The sequence below is a fragment of the Kogia breviceps genome, chromosome 2 (genome assembly GCF_026419965.1).
Source record: "Kogia breviceps isolate mKogBre1 chromosome 2, mKogBre1 haplotype 1, whole genome shotgun sequence".
Lineage (NCBI taxonomy): Eukaryota > Metazoa > Chordata > Mammalia > Artiodactyla > Physeteridae > Kogia > Kogia breviceps.
Window position 1 is genome coordinate 129,561,109 of NC_081311.1, and position 20,902 is coordinate 129,582,010.

The 20,902-nt window shown below is 46.7% G+C and overlaps 1 protein-coding gene across 9 annotated transcripts in view; it reads left to right on the top strand.

Moving 5' to 3' along the window:
* TANC1 (tetratricopeptide repeat, ankyrin repeat and coiled-coil containing 1) overlaps positions 1–20,902 on the top strand; it is a 234,614-nt gene that overhangs the window by 189,472 nt on the left and 24,240 nt on the right. For all 9 annotated transcript variants that reach the window (XM_059051808.2, XM_067026098.1, XM_067026103.1 and 6 more), the window contains 5 exons: positions 372–480; positions 1,751–1,873; positions 11,687–11,923; positions 13,774–13,959; positions 16,542–16,620. In XM_059051808.2, coding sequence (XP_058907791.1) covers positions 372–480; positions 1,751–1,873; positions 11,687–11,923; positions 13,774–13,959; positions 16,542–16,620 — 734 coding nt within the window. The remainder of the gene's footprint in view (positions 1–371; positions 481–1,750; positions 1,874–11,686; positions 11,924–13,773; positions 13,960–16,541; positions 16,621–20,902) is intronic.

The window sequence follows — 20,902 nt, forward strand, 5'->3', positions numbered from 1 at the left end:
AGACAAGACCCTTAGTCACATGGAGTTTACATTTTTGTGACAGACATAAATCAACAAATGAACTGATGAGAAAGTGATGGAGGATGAACAGGGGGCGGGTGGTTCCATCGACAAAGACCTGCCCTGTCCAGAGGCTTCTGTCTGAGTCACTCCACAGAGATAGAGGAATCCTGAGGAAGCCCTTAAAATGACTCAAGGAATAAACAGCACAGACCATCTTCTGTGAAGAAGCAGCTTTCCACCTGTTTTGTTTGGTGATGCTGAAGCACCAGGAGAACAGTTCAGGGGTCGAGGGGCGATGTTCGCCCCGAGGGCCTGCAGAGAGATGGACTCGGGTCTTTGGTTACCAACCTGTGTGTTTCTCGTCCTAGGAATGGGCATGCTCTCCTTGCATTCATGTTCTCGAGACAGGAGGGCAAGCTGAACCGCCAGCAGACCATGGAGCTCGGCCATCACATCCTGAAGGCACACATTTTCAAGGTGAGACCCACAGCACTGCAGGGAGCAGCCCTCCATGAGCCTCATTACCAGCACAGCCCCCTCCCTAAAAGTAATTGTGGTTCTCACTCAAGTGTGGATCTACCGCTATGATTAAATTTTACTTTTTCCCTCTCTAAATCTTTCTTTTCACTTAAAGGTTCCACTTCATTCATTCCCTTTGTTTCCTTGTTATTTAGTTGTTGAAGAACCAGATTTCGTGACCTGTGTAGTTTCATACCACCTGGATTTTCTGATTGTGTCCTTATTTCTTGTGGCCTACGTTAACATGTTCCTCTTTCCTCTGGATTTTTTATCATTTAGTATTTATATCGAGTGGCTTAATCAGGTTCAGATTTGATCCCCACCTCCTCTGCCCCACCAGGTGTCACAATTACTTTATACAGGTAAACCTTGTTTTATTGCACTTTGCTTTATTGTGCTTGGCAAATTTTTTTTTTTTTTTTAAATTGAAGGTCTGTGGCAACCCTGCATTGAGCTAGACTTTCGGGACCATTTTTCCAACAGCATTTGCTTACTTCATGTCTCTGTGTCACATTTTGGAAATTCTTGCAATATTTCAAACTTTGTCATTATTACTTGTGGTGGTGATATGTGATCAGTGATCTTTGATGTCACTACTATGACTTACTGAAGTTTCAGATGATGGTTAGTGTTTTTTAGCAATAAAGTATTTAAAATTAAGGTATGCACATTTTTTTGGACAATGCTGTTGCACACTGAATAGACTACAGTATTGTATAAACATAACTTTCATGTGCATCAGGAAACCAGAAAAATTGCATGACTCGGTTTATTGCTGTGGTCTGGAACCAGACCCACAGTATCTTCAAGGTCTGCCTGTTAGAGTTAAACTGATCTGTAAGTCTGTATAAGGTTTCTAGTGTTAGGATGTGTAGCATGTGTTCTTGGTGTGATGCCATTGGCCACGATTGGTCTCTTCCTTCATTAGGGGTTCCAGATGGTGATATTCTAACATTTATTCTTCCTTTAATTGATTGGAGAACCTCTGTAAAGAGAAACTTTCTCCTCATCTACTCCCCCCTTTCCCCAGGCATACAGTTGATGTAGGCTAGTTCCTCAACCCTTGGCTTTAGGGCAGGAAGGCTCACAGGTTCAGGCCTTTTCTGTGTGCACAGCTTTTGCCCCACGTTCAGCAGGGACCTGCGCCCTCCCGGGCACACCCGCTTTCAGACCCACACTGCAGGTGGGAAAGGAGACCTTGAAGCTGATTTGTCCCTGTTGCTTCCAGGGCCTCAGCAAGAAGACTGGAATCTCTTCAAGCCATCTGCAAGCCCTGTGGATTGGGTACAGCACTGAGGGGCTGTCTGCCGCCCTGGCCTCCCTCAGGAATCTCTACACTCCCAATGTGAAGGTAAGTGACCCTCTGCCAGGATGGCCAGAGCCCCCTGCCCCCCTGGCCTCTGTTGCTCCAACAGTCCTGCTCTCCCCAACACTGGCTGGTGGCCAGAGAAGGCTGGGACGCTACTACTAAAGATGCTGTTTCCCAATGGAAAGCACACAGACTTGAATGCTCTATTGCTGGTTCTCCTCTACAAGTTTAGCTTTCACTGGGGCGGGAAGATGTGGGTGGTCAGGGGCTTCTATGTGAGCATGTGGTGACTGTTTCAGAGTGGATGAGATTCGGGAAGCAATTCACAAAGGAAACCAAAGGTCAGAGGAAACCCTGGTCAGATATCCAGGGAAAATGGACTTTTAAGGTGTCCTGGTTTCGAATCTGGTTCGTAGGAAATTAAGCACTGAGGAGTAACACAAAGTGGTGAGCATACAGAGGGAAACTGTTACTAAAGGTTTTGAGCACATGTGTATTCATGACCACGGAAAGCGTATCAGGGTCTGCCCTCTGCTGAGCCAAGAGCTTTCTCACTCTTGGTCAGTGGCTGTCATGTCACAATATTCTGCTGAGCTTTTTTTTTAAAAAATAAATTTATTTTATTTATTTTTGGCTGCACTGGGTCTTCGTTGCTACGCACTGGCTTTCTCTGGTTTCAGCGGGCTACTCTTCGTTGTGGTGCACGGGCTTCTCATGGCGGTGGCTTCTCTTGTTGCGGAAGCACGGGCTCTAGGCGCACAGGCTTCAGTAGTTGTGGCATGCGGGCTCAGTAGTTGTGGCTCGCGGGCTCTAGAGCGCAGGCTCAGTACTTGTGGCACACAGGCTTAGTTGCTCCGCGGCATGTGGGATCTTCCCGGGCCAGGGCTCGAACTCGTGTCCCCTGCATTGGCAGGCGAATGCTTAACCACTGCGCCACCAGAAAAGCCCTCTGCTGAGCTTTTTAGGATAGATTTTCCCTCCTCATTTAGTGCAGTCTAAGAATCTGTAGCACACAGAGGCCGAGTATCTGTTAAGGCAACAAAGAGGAGTTAACTCCCGCAGAGTGTGGAAATTACTGTCTCATATCAGTTTACCACCATCTTTCCCAGAGCAAAGTAAGATGAGATCGTAAGTGTCTTCACATTTTAGATTTCTCACCTGTTTGACACATCTGCCTGACTCCAAGCCTTTCAGCCCCAGGCCCTGACATGCCCAGCTGCCTTCAAAAACTCTGACATCGTTTCCCAAGGAGTCACGTTCTCCCCTTCAATCACCTCCATGAGAACAGTCATACCTGTTCTCTCCTTAGTAGCACAGAGGTGCCCTGACATGGTCGTAGTGTGGTCAAGGGAAGCCCTGGAAGTTTCCAGGAATCTGTCTTCTACTTCTCCTCACTTTGGTTCATCAAACCCACCTGGGAAGGGGACCACATGCCCCAGAGATGGTACTGTGGAGGACACTTGGGGGCCACTCCCGGGGGACTTCTGTGCCTCTCCTCCCCTGCTGTCAGTATGTCCCACCCTCAGCACCTACACCATGGGTGTGTGTCTGGGGATCAGGGCCTTACAGAGCATTTCCTGTGTCTGGTGATGTGAACTCTCCTCCCTCTTCTCCCTTCCTTGCCTTCCTGGTGTATAGTGGTCCCTCGGATCAGTTCCAGGACCTCCCACAGATACCAAAATCCAAGGATGCTCAAGTCCCATATATAAAATGGTGCAGTATTTGAATATAACCTGTGCACATCCTCCCGTATACTTTATTTTTTTTGGCCACGCCTTGAGACATGTGGGATCTTAGTTGCTTGACCAGAGATCGAACCCATGCCCCCTGCGGTGGAAGTGCAGAGTGTTAACCGCTGGACTGCTGGGAAAGTCCCATTCCCCCCCCCCCCCCCCCCCAGTATACTTTAAATCATCTCTAGAGTACTTATAATACCTAACACAATGTAAAGGCTATGTAAATAGTTGCTGGCACACAGAAAATTCAAGTTTTGCTTTTTGGAGCTTTGTGGAAATTTTTGTTTTTGAATATTTTCAGTCTGCTGTTGGTTGAATCCACAGATGCAGAACCTATTGATACAGAGGGCAGGCTGTATTTATTTTCTTTTGCTTTTTTTTTTTTTTTCAACTGAAATATAATTGACATAACATTACATCTCAGATGTGCAACCTAACGATGTGTTATTTCTTTGGATTGTGAAATGATTACCACAAAAGCTCTAGTTAACAGCTATCAGCACATATGGTTATACATTTTTTCTTGCGATGAAAACTTAAGATCTCTCTTAGCAACTTTGAAATATATACTACAGTGTTATTAACTGTAGTCCCTGTGGTGTACCTTACACATCTGCCTGCTGGTGTGTAGAAGGGAGGAGCCTGGGTGTCAGGAAGGACCTAGTAGTGCTCTGACCCTGGGGCAGCTCACCCACAGCCCTGCTGCCCAGTGCAGAGCTTGGGTGTTGGTTAGAGAAAGGCTACCACCCCCTGGTGGGTTCGGACAGGTCTTTTGCAAATAGAAAAGTGCAGGTGGGCTCAGCACTGTTGGGGTTCCAGGCTTGATGGATAGAGGGGCACATTGGGTTTCAGCCTGGCTCACCCCTGGGTGGGGTGCCTGGGAGTAGAGCAGCCCCAGGGACCCGCTCCTGGGAACCTTGTGCTCAGACCTGGTCCTTTGGACATTTCCACTCACTCTGCAGACGGCTAGGCTTGAGGGCTTGTGTCCCGACTGAAGCTATGTGCAGGTTTCATGGGGTGAGGACAGGGAAGCCGCTTTTATAGTTAAGGAGCACTAGCTCTAAGCTGCTGCTTGGGGTCAAAGTGAGCACTTCCTTTCTATAAATTTATTTATTTTTATTTTTGGCTGTGTTGGGTCTTCGTTTCTGTGCGAGGGCTTTCTCTAGTTGCGGCGAGCGGGGGCCCCTCTTCATCGCAGTGCGCGGGCCGCTAACTATCGCGGCCTCTCTTGTCGCGGAGCACAGGCTCCAGACGCGCAGGCTCCGTAGTTGCGGCTCACGGGGCCAGTTGCTCCGCGGCATGTCGGATCTTACCAGGCCAGGGCTCGAACCCGTGTCCCCTGCACTGGCAGGCAGATTCTCAACCACTGCGCCACCAGGGAAGCCCCACTTCCTTTCTAGATAGCGTTACTCTGCAAAAGGTAGAGAACACGCCGAGCGTAGACTTCACGTGATGAAGGAATTGTATTTAGAATTTTTGTTTTACTTTTTATAGAAATTGGAATTGAGTTTACTGTAATGACACTGTTTCATCTTTCACTTCAGTTAAAAGTATATCTTTTGGCTTCTCCATAATTAATAAAATTCTGTAATGATGGCAAGGAAGAAAGAAAGAAAATTTAAAATGGCAGTATCTGTTTTCACCGTTAGAATGAATTATGGGCCCAAAAGTTATTTTAATGTGGAGAAAAGTAAATGGGAAACATCATACTCTGTTGAATATGAGTTTTTAAGACAGTAAATTAAAAGGTACAGTGTAATAATGTAATGAGCTTGACCCTCCTGGGATTATAAACTTTCCTCTTTAACATATTTGCAATTTTAAGAGTTATTCATCTTTACTTTGTTTTATAGAACTCCAGTGTCACCTAACTCTACGCTATCCCCCAAATTGTTTAACTTGGTTACCGAATTTTAAGGCATTCCATTATCCTTCTGTTTCTTTTATCTTTCAAGAAAAAAGAAAGGGGGGGTTTTCACAGAATCATGAACAAATTATGGTAATTTAGAATTATGCATGCAATTAAGGAATTTTTTTAGAGAGGATTAAATGTCATTACAGGAAGGGATGTCATTTTGAGCAATAATTGCAGTTTGCTACTTTGGTCAATTACAGCAACTTGCTCCCGAATTTTAATTTTGGTGGCATGCCTGTGATTTCTAACAATGTGATCTCCCATTGCCAGGCCAGGCTCATGCCAGCCTGGGCCCTGGCTGGCCCACTGGGGTGCTTGCCGCCAGTGCCTTCAGGTTCCCGTCCAGCTGGTTATTTTGCCCACATAGTCCCACGGGACCAGCTGCCAGCCACAGGCTCCTGAAGGCTGTGCGCTCAAGAGAATTAAGGTTGTGATTCTTCTCTCAGCTGGAGCTGGAGCTGGGGGGCGCGGGGGAGGAGACAGGAGCTAGGCATGGACTTTGGCCTAACTTCCCTGGCTCAGAGGATCCAGTCGTATTCTGCATAACTACTAGGCAGCACACATTTACACCGGTTGTATTGATGAGAACCTCCAACATACTTAATGAGAAAACTGAGCTTCCCACTTCATGACCCTGCTAGACAGTGCCTCTTCTGTTCCTCAGGATCACATCATTTTTGCTTACCCCCCAGCCCCTTTTTTATTTTCTTGTATTCATCAAATCCAGAAGTATATAGGTAATATTGCCATTTCTAGGTGTTATCCAGAGAGAGCTTCATGGTGGTGATGACCAGATGATTTCCATGCGATTGGGAGAAAATGTACAGGAAGAACCACTTAAAACCCCTTCCTCGAAGGTGGAGTAATCTTAGCCAGAGCTGCTGCTTCGGCTGCTGGACTGCTCTGTGATACTAATTAGCATTGTGCCCAGGACTAATGTGTGGCTTATCTGCTCTGAGCCTCAGTTTTCTCACATGTAAAATGAAGGTAACAAAAGAACCTGCATCATAGGGTGATGGGAAACCTCATTGAGATGTTAAAGCTCTTGGGAGAATACTTGGCATTTATTATATGGTCAAGTGAGTCATTTTTATTTGTATTTCACCTTCGTTCTGGAAATTGAGATTCTACTGTAAGCACCTGAGAACTTGTGAGTGTGCAGGTTGGTGGTGGTGAAGGGGAGCTGCCCATCATGAGGCATTAATGGGTCCACATCTGCCCTCAAATAAGCATGAGGTCTCCCTGCTGCTCTGTGCTGATGAGCAGCCCAGGGGGGGCCAGACACTCCGGGTCGCCAGGTTCTTGGGCCAGAGCGCCCTCCTGTGCCTTCCAGGGGTCAGGGACTAGAACCCTCGTCTCTTCTAAAGATTCCATCAAAGGTGATTGTAACAATAGCAAGTAATATTTATTTAGCACTTACAGGATGCTGAGGGCTGTGCTAAGTGCCTTGTGTGTATGGCACGTTCATTTTTAATCTTCACAACAACCCAAGGAGGTGAAACTTTTTTTTTTTTTTTGTGGTACGCGGGCCTTTCACTGTTATGGCCTCTCCCGTTGCGGAGCACAGGCTCCGGACGCGCAGGATCAGCGGCCATGGCTCACGGGCCCAGCCGCTCCGCGGCATGTGGGATCTTCCCGGACCGGGGCACGAATCCGTGTCCCCTGCATCGGCAGGCGGACTCTCAACCACTGCGCCACCAGGGAAGCCCAGAGGTGAAACGTTTTATCTCCACCTTTCAGGTGAGGAAACTGAGGGTGAGGGCAGTGATAGGGTGACGCAAATCCCACAGTGGGAAGGGTGCCTGCCGCCGAGCAAGCCCATGATCCTTCCACAGGTGCACTCTGCACCTGACATGTTTACAGCCATGGCTGCCAGCTGGAACCACTTGGGAGCCCCGGGCCCTAGCCAAATCAGAATCTCCGAGGGTGGGGCTGGGGCTTTGGAAACTTGCAAGCTCCCAGGTGATTTCACTGTGCAGCGAGGTTAAGAAACATGGGTTCGGGGTAGGTCCACAGACTGATTGGGGGGTAAGTGGTAAAAATACCCGCAGTGCAGCATTGCACCAACAAAGGAAATGTCTTTCCGAAGAAGCAGATAGAGAACTGATAACAAATACCTTTAGGAAAGCTCTGCCCCTAAGCACATACCTTCCATAAGACTTTTCTTATAAAGTATTCAGGAAGACGGCACGGAAACAACACCTTCCAACATTCTTAGGAAAGAGTTTCTGTCCAGTAGAAACATGGGGTGGTGTACTGTCATTTTCTTAGGAGGCACTTGAATCACGGAGAGGTTGAGTGATTTTCTGAAAATCACACAGCAAGTTAGTTAAGGGGCTGATTGGGAACTCAGACTATTTAATTAATTCATCATCTTTTTCTCTTAGGCTCATGAATCTGAAGAGGGAATGGGATTGGTGGGAGAGGGGAGAGAGAGAGGGTAACTGGCTGTCGAAGTCACCCTGGGAATTTACAAACAATTCCTGCCTGTCCTTTGGTGACCAGAGTCCGATGTGCCCCTCAGTGATGTTATGTGTGCTTTGAAAAAGCTGCTAGAGTTCTTCTGTAATTCCTCCTGCCTAAGAACTGATTTCCAAGGCCTTGATAAACTCCCCAGCTGTGTCAGCAGCACTGTCTTATTCCTGCTATACCGTTGGCGGTTACTCGAAGGAAAATAATTTTCTCAAAACCCCTTACTGTTGCTGAGCACTTACACTTTTAAAATGCTTTCAAATCCTATTTGAGCCTGTGCTGTTTTTAAGAGCAAACCTACGTAGGGTGGTAGAGCAAGCTCGGCAGGGATGAGTTCGCCCGAGGTTGAGCGTCGCATGTCGCGTGTCACTGTTGGGACAGGGGCAGCTCTCCTGATTTCTCCTCCCTGTTTTTTCTGCCCTTCCATCCTCACGTGCTGGTTTGTTGCAGGAGGCTGGATTGGTGCTGACCCAGGTGGGGTTGAAAGATGGTCCTCCTGATTGGGTGAATGACGAGGCAGGTGTTGGTCACTTGGGTACAAGCCGTCCTTCCTTCCTTTTTTTTTTTAACTGAAGTATAGTTGATTTACAATGTTGTGTTTCAGGTGTACAGCAAAGTGATTCAGTTATATATATATATATATATATATATATATAAATAATTTTATAGATTCTTCTGCCTTATAGGTTATTTAAAAATATTGTGTTGTTCCCTGTGCTATACGGTAGGACCTTGTTGATTATTTTATATATGGTAGTATATATGTGTTAATCCCAAACTCCTAATTTATCCCTCCCCCCAACTTCAGGCAGTCCTTCTTTAAATGTAAGTGATGGTCCTAATGGCAGGAAGGAACTGACTCATGGGCCATCCTCACCCATAAAGGGGCTTTGTTTACTTCTCTTCTCTGTGAACTTTTGTGTCTTAGAACCAGTGTCTTATGCCGTGGGCTGAGCCGGGGAATGGAGTGTGCAGAGTAGATGGCCATGCACGGGGTCGGCCTGTGTGTGTGTGTTGGGGGGCAGCATGTGTGCATGGGGAGGGCTGGGAGCATTCTGTATAGGATGGGGGGACTTCTCCCTGGTGTCCTGGCATTGAAGCAGGGACCCATAGGAAGTGATCCTTTGTCATCTGTAGCTGTGGAAAGGGTATTTATTCCTGGCAGAGGGAACTCTACGAGAAAGAGGGAAAGACCAGGAGGCCAGGGCCTGCTGGCCATCATATAGGACAAGCATTAGACCTAGCATGGTCATGGTGCGGGGAAGTGAGGGTAAGGGTGCTGGGAGACGAGGTCAGAGAAGGAGCTGAAGGGCTGGGTCACCCGGGGTTCAAGCTTCAGTGGCATCCCAGACCGCTTCAGGTTTTACACTTTGGGTTCTAACCTGTCTGTATGCTGTCTCACTCTTCTGAGGTGTGGTGTTACCACCAGAATAATAATTTCCATCACTTTGTAAAGATTCTGTCAGCTACTCTTGTGGACACCATATCATTGAAATACCTTGAATTTTGTGTGTTTTGTCATCTTTCTGTATCTTTTAATGATTCCATGTGTCTGCGGTCAAATAAGAGACCCAGTCTGTGTGGTTTTCACACCTAATGGTCAGCCCAGAAGTGGCCAGGGTCTGTTGGGAGTGATTGATATCGATCCAGGACCATTGAAGGGAACTGTTAGAAGAAACGCAGTGGGCATCTTAATAGGTGTTTAAAGGAGTGTCATTTTCCAATGACCTGGAGATTTGAAGAAGATATTAGTATAGCTAAAATTTGCATAGGGTATTCTGTGATTTTATTTTTAAACCTACAGATAACAAACTTCCCTTGATAGCTGGGTCCAAGGAGTTAAGTGGGTGGTGGATGTAGTAATTAGTAGAAAAAGCCAACGATTTTCTATGAGTCTTGTGCTGCTGACAACCCCAAGCATGTGAACATTTTCACTTGTTCTGCTTTTTCTTGAAGGTGTACAATTCCTTGTAAAGAAAAGAGAGTATTTGCTTTCACTTTTGGCTTTATTATCTCACTGTTAATTATTTAATCCTGTGATGATTATTTCATTGCCCCCCAAAATGAATTTTCTGTTTTTATTTGGATCAAACAGTGGTTTTCAAAGTGTGGTCCCCAGGGACTTTGCTGGTGGCACAGTGGTTGGGAATCTGCCTGCCAACGCAGGGGACACAGGTTTGAGCCCTGGTCCAGGAAGATCCCACATGCCGTGGAGCAACTAAGCCCGTGAGCCGCAACTACTGAGCCTGTGCTCTGCAACAAGAGAAGCTACCGCAATGAGAAACACATGCACCACAACGAAGAGTAGCCCCTGCTTGCCGCAACTAGAGAAAGCCCTTTCCCAGCAATGACGACCCAATGCAGCCAAAAATAAATAAAATTAGTTTAAAAAAAAAAAAAAGTGTGGTTCCCCACACCAACAGCGTCAGTATCACCTGGGGGGACTTCATTAAAAAGGCACATTCTTGGGCTTCCCTGGTGGCGCAGTGATTGAGAAGCTGCCTGCTGATGCAGGGGATGTGGATTCATGCCCCGGTCTGGGAAGATCCCACATGCCGCGGAGCGGCTGGGGCCCGTGAGCCATGGCTGCTGAGCCTGCGCGTCCAGAGCCTGTGCTCCGCGATGGGAGAGGCCACAACAGTAAGAGGCCTGCGTACCGCAAAAAAAAAAAAAAAAAAAAAGGCACATTCTCAGGCCCTACCCCAGGCCTACTGAATACAGAGGTCTGATTCCAGAGAACGTGCATTTCTAAATTTTTAACTGTGATTTAAAAAAACATAAAATAAAAAGTACCATCTCTCTATTTAAAAAAAAAAGTACCATCTTAACTATTTTTAAGGACAGAATTCAGTAGTGTTAAATATTTTCACATTATTGTACAGTAGGTCTCCAGAATAAAACTAAATCTCCATACCTATTAAACAATTCTCGTTTCCCCCTTTTCCCAGCCCCTGGCAGCCACCATTTTACTTTCTGTCTCTACGAATTTGACTACTTTATGTCCCTTGTATAAATGGAATCGTATAATATTTGTCTCTTTGTTGCTGGCTTAGTTCACTTAGCCTCATGTTCTCAAGGTTCATCTATGCTGTGGCATGTAACAGGATTTCCTTCCTTTTAAAGGCTGAGTGATTTTCCACTGTATGTATTTACATATCACTTTTTTCCATTCATGTGTTGACCTTTTAGCTCACCTGCATCTCTTGGCTATTGTGAATAGTGCTTCCGTAACACAGCAGTGCAGATACCAAGATCCTGATTTCATTTCCTTTGGATATGTACCCAGAGTGGGATTGCAGGATCTTAAGAAACCTCCACACTGTTTTCTGTGGCAGCTGTGCCATTGTACATTCCCACCGGCAAGAATGTCCGTTTTCAGTGCATGTGCAGGTCATACATGGTGTACACTCGTTTGAGGAACCACTGGATCAAGAATACCACCCTTGGGCTTCCCTGGTGGCGCAGTGGTTGAGAGTCTGCCTGCTGATGCAGGGGACACGGGTTCGTGCCCCGGTCCAGGAAGATCCCACGTGCCGCAGAGCGGCGGGGCCCGTGAGCCATGGCCGCTGAGCCTGCGCGTCTGGACCCTGTGCTCCGCAACGGGAGAGGCCACAGCAGTAAGAGGCCCGCATACCAAAAAAAAAAAAAAAGAATACCACCCTTCTGCACAGATGTTGTTGTGACTGACATCTACGTGAGAAATTAATCTTGTTGGGGGACATTCTCCAACAGGTGAGCCGTCTCCTAATTTTGGGAGGGGCCAATGTGAACTACAGGACCGAAGTGTTAAATAACGCCCCGATCCTGTGCGTCCAGTCTCACCTCGGCCACGAGGAGATGGTCTCCCTGCTCCTGGAATTTGGCGCCTGCCCGGACGGCGCGTCGGAGAACGGCATGACTGCCCTCTGCTACGCGGCCGCTGCCGGCCACACGAAGCTGGTGTGTCTGCTGGCCAAGAAGGGGGCGAGGGTGAGTCGCAGCCTTCTCCAGCGGGGGAGGCAGGGGCGAAGGTGGGAGGGGTCTTCCATTGCTTGTAGAATTCTCATTTTCTGGGCCAAGCTCCCTTTGATCTCTGCTTTGTCAAGTTGCAGTGAACAGAAATCACCACATAAACAGAAAAGGTGGAGCTATAGGCTCCAGACAGTGTGTGATGTAGCCTGTTGTGGGTTTCACCTCCGAGAAAGAGAGGGGCTGCGTGTTTTGTTCGAAGCTCTTACTCTGCTTAATCCTGCCCAAGGGGAGGCTCCCGACCACCAGCAGCCTGAGTAAGGCCATCCTTTCAAAAGCCTGCAGGTGTTGCCCTGGAACTTATCACAGAATTTAACACAGCACTGGATTGGTTGAAAAGATATAAATGTTTGATTTTTTTTCTCCTTTCTTCTTATTCCATTTCATGTCTTTTTTAAAAAAAACAACAACAACGATAAAATGAGTTCTGTGGGTCTTGGAAGGCATGTGCTTAAGCATATGGTTGCAGGGACACTAGAAGGCCCCAAATCCTCATTTCTCCAGCTGCCAGCTGGGACGTTGGGCAAGTTGTTGAGCCTGTGTGCCTCAGGCCTCTCATCCGTAAAATGGGCATAACAACAGGACCTACCACAGGGCTGTTGTGTGAGCATAAGTAAATCAATATATTAATAATATATATTGATAACAATATTAACAATACAAAGTAAATGATATATTGTTAATGGGTTACCTGAGGACTATCAACGTTAAGAGATTAAATGAGAACAGTGCCAAGTTCACAGTAAACTCTGTTTAGGTTTATTATAAGCACTTCACTGGGGAAGGGAGAAGGTACTTTTGAACAATAGAAGTAAATCACTGACATCTGTCTTCTTTATAGTTAGGATCTTTAAAGTTCAACGAAAAGACATTAGGCTTATAGTAACTATGGGAGTCTTTTGTTTTTTTTCTCTCAAAAATAAAGCATTTGGGACAGGTCATCCTTAGCTCATGGAAGAAGGGAAATGTTGCTGTTAAGCCTTCCCAGTGGGTTCATTACTGCTCATCACCACACCTCCATTTCCACTTCCAAATCCTGGCTGGGCTTTATCCAGAGGCTAGCTGAAAGCTCTGTAGGAGGGGATGGGTTGTGTAGTGGCTCTTGCAAACCCTCTGGGTTGAGGTGCAGAGCATCCTCAGAATTTGCAAGCAAGGCTGGACCCTAAATCTTCTTCCAGCCCAATATTTCTAGGTTTAGACAGGGAATGATGTGTTGTCTGCTGCCTCTTGCACCATTAGGGGGTATGCAGCACTTGGGTACTCCCCATTTGTGGCTAGCTGGCCTTCCTGGCTTTGTGACCACACTTGCCATGCTGACACATCCTGGGTCACCTGCCCTCCCCAATAAAATGCCGCTTGGGGTCCCTTCCTGCTCTTCCTCGTTCAGAGCTGGGTTTTCCAGATCCCTTCCTTTCGCTGGCTTTCCTGTCTCAGTAAGCAAAGAACTGCTCTACTCCCCAAGTCATAACTTGTCATAGCAGATTTAGAAATACTCTGCCCAAGTTACCAAGGTTGGGAAGTATAGGTTTTGGTCTGTCCTCATACCTGCTTCCCAGAGAACTTGGAGCTCTGAGTCATTTGCGAGGAGAATGTCTTGTGATCACTAGTTGTACAGATGGAACTCGAGGCCTGGAATAGTGCATTAATTACAACATAGTAATTCAGATGGAGACTCTCCAGAGAGACATACTGGGACATTATCCCCTTACATCTGCAGTGGGATGGGGTTTGTGCAGAGCATGTGTGGGGCACTGTGACAAAGTGATGCTAAACCGTGACCTTCTCCTGCTCCTCCCCTCCCCCCCGCGCAGGTGGACCACTTGGATAAGAAAGGCCAGTGCGCGCTGGTCCACAGTGCACTGAGGGGCCACGGCGACATTCTCCGCTACCTGCTGACCTGCGAGTGGTCCGTGGGCCCACCCCAACCAGGCGTGCTGAGGAAGAGCCAGGCCCTGCAGCAGGCACTGACAGCGGCCGCCAGCATGGGCCACAGCTCGGTGAGTGGGGCTGCCGGGGCCCTTCTGAGGGTTTCACCATGTGTGTAAAGGTCCTCTGTTGTTATCAAGCCTGTCCTGTGAGTGGAAGCGCAGGGGAGTGCCCACAGTCTCGGGTGCTGGCCAGGTAGGGGCTGGCTCCTCCCACGTGGAGCCCCTCCACGGTGTGCATTCTCTGCTCTTCCTTGTTCCTTGCCCTCTTCCTTCCTTGTTCTATTTTTACCCTCTAGCTCTGCTGTCTACCTTTTCCCCCTTTGATTCATTCTTTTGTCCTTGTGATCTTTTAACAACAATCACATGGAATCCTAATTATAAACTTGTTCTTGAGTATTTGAAGGATTTTTAAAAATAGAACTTCAGTGCTCTGGTGGCATGAAAGAGTGCTTATCATTCACGATTCCTGCACTGAAGGAAAACTTCATGCCGTAGTTACATTGAGTGCTTAACTTCTGGTAGGTGTCAGTATTCCTCGATTTGAAGAATTCATTGGCATCTCCTGACCCGTGTGTCTGTGAATTTAATAATATTTTACCCTCTCTCTCCGTGTATTTCTCATGCTGTATTACGTATCTTCAAGGAGTTATAGAGTTGCCAATGTTTGGTAAGATTCTTCCCCACAATGACTAAAACGTAAATTTGGTTGCAAAGCCAGCTGGCTGACTTTTAGCATTTAAAACACTAGAGCAGATACACGCACACGCTGCTAGCTTATTGTTGGCATTTAAAACATCAAAAATATACATATACACTACTACAGCCAACACAATATATTGCAATAAGTTGAATGCAGAAGCATATAAGAAAACGCAGCTGTCTTTTCTTAATACAGACATAAAATGTGAAACGATGCCAGCTAAGTCAACTTATCTGTATGTCTTAACTTGGGAGAAGATACTCATTTCATAAAAATGAAAAAAATCCACATTTCATAAAAATGTGTTAAATGTTACCGTGTGGTGGATTTATTATAATTCCTTTAAAATAAAAATGTAAATAAATACTTTTAAATACCCATATACATAGATCCAGAGAGAGTGCTTTAAGTACACTTATTTGAATGTAGATGTTTTTCCTCTTTAAACTGTTCCCTAGGGCTTCCCTGGTGGCGCAGTGGTTGAGAGTCTGCCTGCCGATGCAGGGGACACACGTTCATGCCCCGGTCCGGGAGGATCCCACTCCGCGGCTGGGCCCGTGAGCCATGGCCGCTGAGCCTGAGCGTCCAGAGCCTGTGCTCCGCAATGGGAGAGGCTGCAACAGTGAGAGGCCTGCGTACCGCAAAAAAAAAAAAAAAAAAAAAACCCCAAAAAATGCAAAAAAAAAAAAAAACTGTTCCCTAAATCTGTGTGGGTCCAGAATGTGCAAAATCATCCTAGAGAGCACAGGGAAGCCACAATGGATGTGACCTTGGTCTCAGCTCAGTTTTAAAGCTGGCTGCAAGGAGCTGTGGAAAAGCAACTGCAGTACATCCAGTAACTGTTTCATGGAAAAGGACAGGATTTGTTCACCAAAAGACTTGAAGGGTGTATTAGTTTCCTCATGCTGTTGTAACAAGTGTCCATAGACTTTAGTGTCTTAAAACAACCTGTTCTGGAGGTCAGAGGCTGAAATTAAGTTGGGTGAGGAAGCCAGTGTTCCTTCTGGAGGCTCCAGAGGAGAGTGTTTCTCTATTTTTTTCCAGCTTCTAGAAGCCACCTTTATTCCTTAGCTTGTGGCCCTGCCTCTGTCTTCAGAGTGTGTCACTCTAACTGAGGCTCCTGTCTCCTGATCTCTTCCTTCCTCTGACCCTGGTTCTTCCTGTCCCTCTTTTAAACAGCTGTGTCCTTATCAAGTATTTATCAAATATACGCTTGGATAATTCAGGATAATCGGCCCATTTCAAGGTTCGTAATCACACCTGCACATCCCCTCCTCCCATGTAAGGTTACATTCACAGGTTTTCAGGACTAGGATGTAGGACCCTTATTGGGAGTGGATTGAGAGACTGGAAAATGGCTTTGGCGAGCTCTCTGGTCGCTGCACACGAGCGGGGTGAATGTTGGCTCTGGTTCAGGGCTCAGATACTTCTGTTTCCCTACGGGCCAGCACGCCTGCCTCCACACCTGTGACCCAGCCTGCTCTTTGACAGAGGGAAAAGAATAATGTTGTCAGTAGAGAAATTTGGAACAGCACTGTTTTATTTTACTGAAAAGGTATGTACATCACCTTGTTTTCCTTCCTTGTGAAAACAAGGGATTCACCATCTTCTGGCGATTTATGCAGAAACTGCACTGTGTGTGATCTCCCCTGTCCTTTGTTGATTAGGATGGCATATTTGGGTCATGTTGGGATTCATTAGAATTCTGAGTACCCAGTAATCCTAAACAATGTTGCCGAAATTCACTGTCTTTTTTTCTTTTCCTTCTCAAAGCGAGAGTGTGAATAGCATACGAATTATGCTGGAAAACCGTTTTCATTATGTTTTCTCTCCTTGTGCAGCGTAAGATAATCATGGTTAAAAAACAACACATTCTCTCCTTTGATACATAGGATACAATAAGCACACATGGCTTTCAGAACTCATTAAATCACCTTGCCACTTCTGACAGGTGGTCCAGTGCTTGCTGGGACTGGAAAAGGAGCATGAAATAGACATCAATGGCACCGACACACTGTGGGGAGAAACAGGTAATTATGGTTCCACTGCTTGTAGTTGGGGCCAAGTAGCTTCTTGACGTTTTAGCCCCCATTTTGGCCTCATTGTCTTAAGAATGACTTGGGATGCATCTAGTCCTATTGTTATCTTATCACAAGGCATTTGAAGTTAAGAGCTTTTAAAACTTCCCAAATGGCTAGTAAAACTTTTCTAGAAGCAAGTGCAATTTGAATCATTTTGGATTCACCAGCAGTTTCTGTGCATGTGATGAATGTCAGCTAGAAATACCCAAATAAGGTAGTGGTTTCTGCTTGGCTGAGTTTTCTCATGTCCTAACCAACCTGGTCTTCCTGTGACCCGTGCAGAGTGGGAACTTCAGCCCCACGTTCAGGTGGATCAAAGGTGCTCAGCAAGGAAGGCTCTGGCCTGCCTTCTGGAAGGAGAGTAGGACTGAGTCCTCATGGAGCTTGCTTAAAATACGGAATACCAGCTAACACGTCAGTTTCCGAGGGTGTGCGGGTGTGTGTTGAGCTGTAGTGGAGGAAGGAAGCCTGGGGCGGGTACATCTGAGTTGGATACTTGTCAGATTAATATAAATAACACTGCTTTGAAATTTTCCATTCGACTGAATTGGTATTAGAAATGTAAGACTTTGTTAGCAGTTGTTGTTTAATAGATGTAACCAAAGGTGTTTAATATGTATTTCCAGGCTGTGTCCTGTGTTGTGTATACATAGTGTATGTGACTTCAGTGTCTCCTGCAGAGATTTATTTCCAAATGCTTCTCACTTATTTCCTAACAAGCCAAATGGTAGTGTGTAGAGTCCATCAGCTAAACTCATACTTATTAGGAAGAGCCTCAGAGTTTCCTGGTGGGTATCACAGGTGCTCACCCCCCACTAGTTGTGGTGATGTGGGCCATGGGGGGTCCCGGCGGGAGGAGAGGTGGCATGACCTAGGGTTCAGGGAGAGCACAGGACCCCCAAACGGGATTGGATTACGCTTGGGGTACACGTGTGTGGATGTAAATACTGGCCTTAATTCTTTCTGGAGTCTTTCCCCCACCCATTTCTCTGTACCACAGTATGGGCTGCTCTGTAACTTGATAAAAGGAAAACTTCTACCACTTCCTATTGTGTTGCAGGACAGCTGGGCAGGTTAGCACGTGACTTTCTTTGTGCTTAGCCAGAAGGTCCAAATCCCTGCCTTCCGTTGCCTGATTATCAACTTTGGGCAGGTAACTTTGTCTCCTTGTCAAAAGAGGTAAATAAGTTTTTCTAGGATTGCAGTGAAGACAATGAGATGAGCTAATCTTGGCCAAGCGTTCCCAATGATCAGAACCCCTGGGGCAGTTGAGCCTAGAAATTCTGATTCATTAGGTCTAGGGTGAGTCCAAGACTCTCCTTTCCTAACAGGGCACCCAGGCGGTTTCGTGGCTTCAGGACAAATAGAGAAGCACTGTGAAAAGCTGTCTAAAGTGCCGGCCTTACAGTGCCAGTAATGAGAGGAGGTGGTGATGGTGATGAGGGTCAGTGCTAGTAGTAGTATAGTGACAGCCCTCACTTAGCTCAAATAAGAATCTCCAATCTTTAATATTAGAGTTGAGTTTTCTTTCTGGAAGAAGTCCAGAGAAGCAGAGAAGGGCTTCATTTGAGAGCTCTGTGTGAGCATTCTGTTTTGTCTCGAGATGATGAGTCCTGAATTTCAGTAACCACCTCCCTCCCTTCTCCCTTGAGAATCTGCTAGGTTGCAGGCTAAAGAAGCATGTAAGAGAAACTACAGATGCCCATCAGCTTCAATGAAAGGATGAGTAATACTTCAGCCTGTCCCTTCCAAAGCCTCATGCATAACCTGCAGACCACTTTGCAGCCTGAGAAGCAGGTCACATCTTCCCTCAGCAGGCATTAAGCGTGAATTCACTCAGGCAAGCGTTTGAGAGACTTCTGAAAAAATTTACCAAGAGAAAGCTAAGCACTATTTCTCAGGCTTAGAGGCCCCAGCAGCGCTCTGTGGCTGCCTGTCAGTAAAACCAATCTTGCCTGCTCTGCGTTTTTCTATCTGATACCTTTCTCCTGTGTTCTTTCCAAAATGTCCACCAATGTCTGCTACCACAAACCCTCCTGATTTCCAGGTCTGTGGTTGTCAGAGGAATACTTTGAAATCTTGAGGAGGAGGTTTTAGGTGAGAAAACATCTGCAAATATGGGGCTTTGCACGAGTGTCTACTGCATTGCCCAGATTGTGGTCTGTGTTTGGGATGTGGCCACATAGGGTCCACGTTACGTGACCCCAAATGCCTTCTGGAAGCGAAGGTCCCGATGCTGATGACAGCCTGAGTGGATGGGTCAGCTCATAATTCTTGTTCTCACCAAGCTGCCAGCTGGTGGGTCCCCCCAGCAGCTGCTGTGTGCACTCTTTCTAGTTGCTAGGGACCCTCAGAGTGAAAGCGATTGTTTTGCTTCCTGGTTTGTTTGATCCTCTTTCCTGGGTGTGGTCAATGGTGCTTTGTGTCTAAAACACTCTAGGATGGAGCTTGTCCGTCTCCAACCACAGTGAGAGGGTAGGATCCCAAGAGTGATTGTGTCTGGGGTGTGGGCAGGTGACAGGACAACTAGATGCTGTGTGTGAATAATGCAGTTCCTTATTTCTGTTTGACCCTTGTGTGAGTTCATACAAGTCTATTCAGCTATGAACAGCTTGGCTTTAAAATGCCAGCTGATGGGGCTCCAAGAGAGGGTCTCCGGGGTGTGTTCTTGGCTCACCTGCCCATCTTTGAAGGGCCCGCTGGTTTCCGTGCAGCACTACGCCGCCCTCTTTGGAGCACAGCTACCCGCCCATCTGTCCTCTCCCAGCCACGTCCAGGAGGTGGGAGCGCTAAGTCAGTGCACAAAGTCCTCCTCCACTTTTCTGCCGGGAGGGACCCTTGCAATCCCGGGGGAGCTGCTGTGTGTTGCACAAGTGGGGTTTTCATGCCTGTTGCCGACTGGAAGCATCAGGTCATCGGTGAGAGATAATGACAGCGGACAGCCAGGGAGGAGGGGAGCACAGGGGGCGCAGCCCCACGGGAGGCCCCCTGTCACCCAGGCCCATCCGCGTGGAGGTGATGGCAGTAGGTTCAGTTGTGTGCCTTCGGTGCCCTGAGCATCTCCCTGCTAATGACCTGGAGTCACCAAACAGTGTCCCGAAAGGGGGTGGCTCCTGCCTTAGGTATAAAGAGACAAGACAGTGTATAGAATAGATTTTTAAGACATTCATCTAAAATGGGAACAATGTTTACTTTGGGGTTTATTGCAGTAAACTCAGAGTTTTAAGAAAAGTTGCAGAATACAGATGTGCCTTGGCGATATATGGTGACTTTGGTTCCAGACCGCTGTAATAAAGTGAATGGCACAGTAAAAGTGAGTCACACAAATTTTTTGGTTTCCCAGCGCATGTAAGTTACGTTTACATCGTACTGTAGTCTATTACGTGTGTACTAGCTTTATGTCTTTAAAAAATGTGTATACCTTAATTTAAAAATACTTTATTGCTAAAGAAATGCTCACTGTCATCTGAGCCTTCGGTGTGTTGTAATCTTTTTGCAATAATAACATCAAAGTTCACTGATCACAGATCACCATAACGAGTATACAATAATGATGAAAAAATTTTAAATACTGCAAGAATTACCAAAACATGACACCGGGGCACAAAGTGAGCAAAGGCACTGTCTGCAAAGTGCAATTAAATGAGTTATGCCTGTATGTCTACTGGTTTTGGAGAGCAGAGGGCCTAATTTATGTAAGTTTCCCTTTCCACCAGCATTTGGAGCCATTTGCTTTTTACGTCTGTTTGATGTCTAGATCCAGCCCTTCAAAAATCAGTCCTGTAGCTCTTTAGCACTTCTCCTCGGGCTCACGCAGTTGAAGGAGTGTGACACTCAGGTGGAGGGGGGGAGTAAGGAGAAAGCTCGGAGCTACTGCGCAGTGGGCTTGGGGTGCATCTCCACCAAGCAGCTCCGCCCGCGAGGCAGCCGAGACCCTTTGCTCGTGACGTTCACACTCTTGGTCGGACAGCCTTGATCCCATGGTTTCCGGGCAGCCTGAACCATGACGAGAACGCATCAGATGCTTGTGTTATCTCTGTTTCAGGCATTCCACAGCCATGACAAGCAAGTACTGGCTCCCACAAAGGCTTGACCTAACCGAGTTACTGTTTCCTTGTCAGTGTGTGATAGGAATCTCTCCAAACTGAAATGATCAGAAATGCTTAACTGGTGACCTCATGGTGTTGTGAATTGTCAGAGGAACTGTGCTTCCAAACTCTAGGCCACTGTC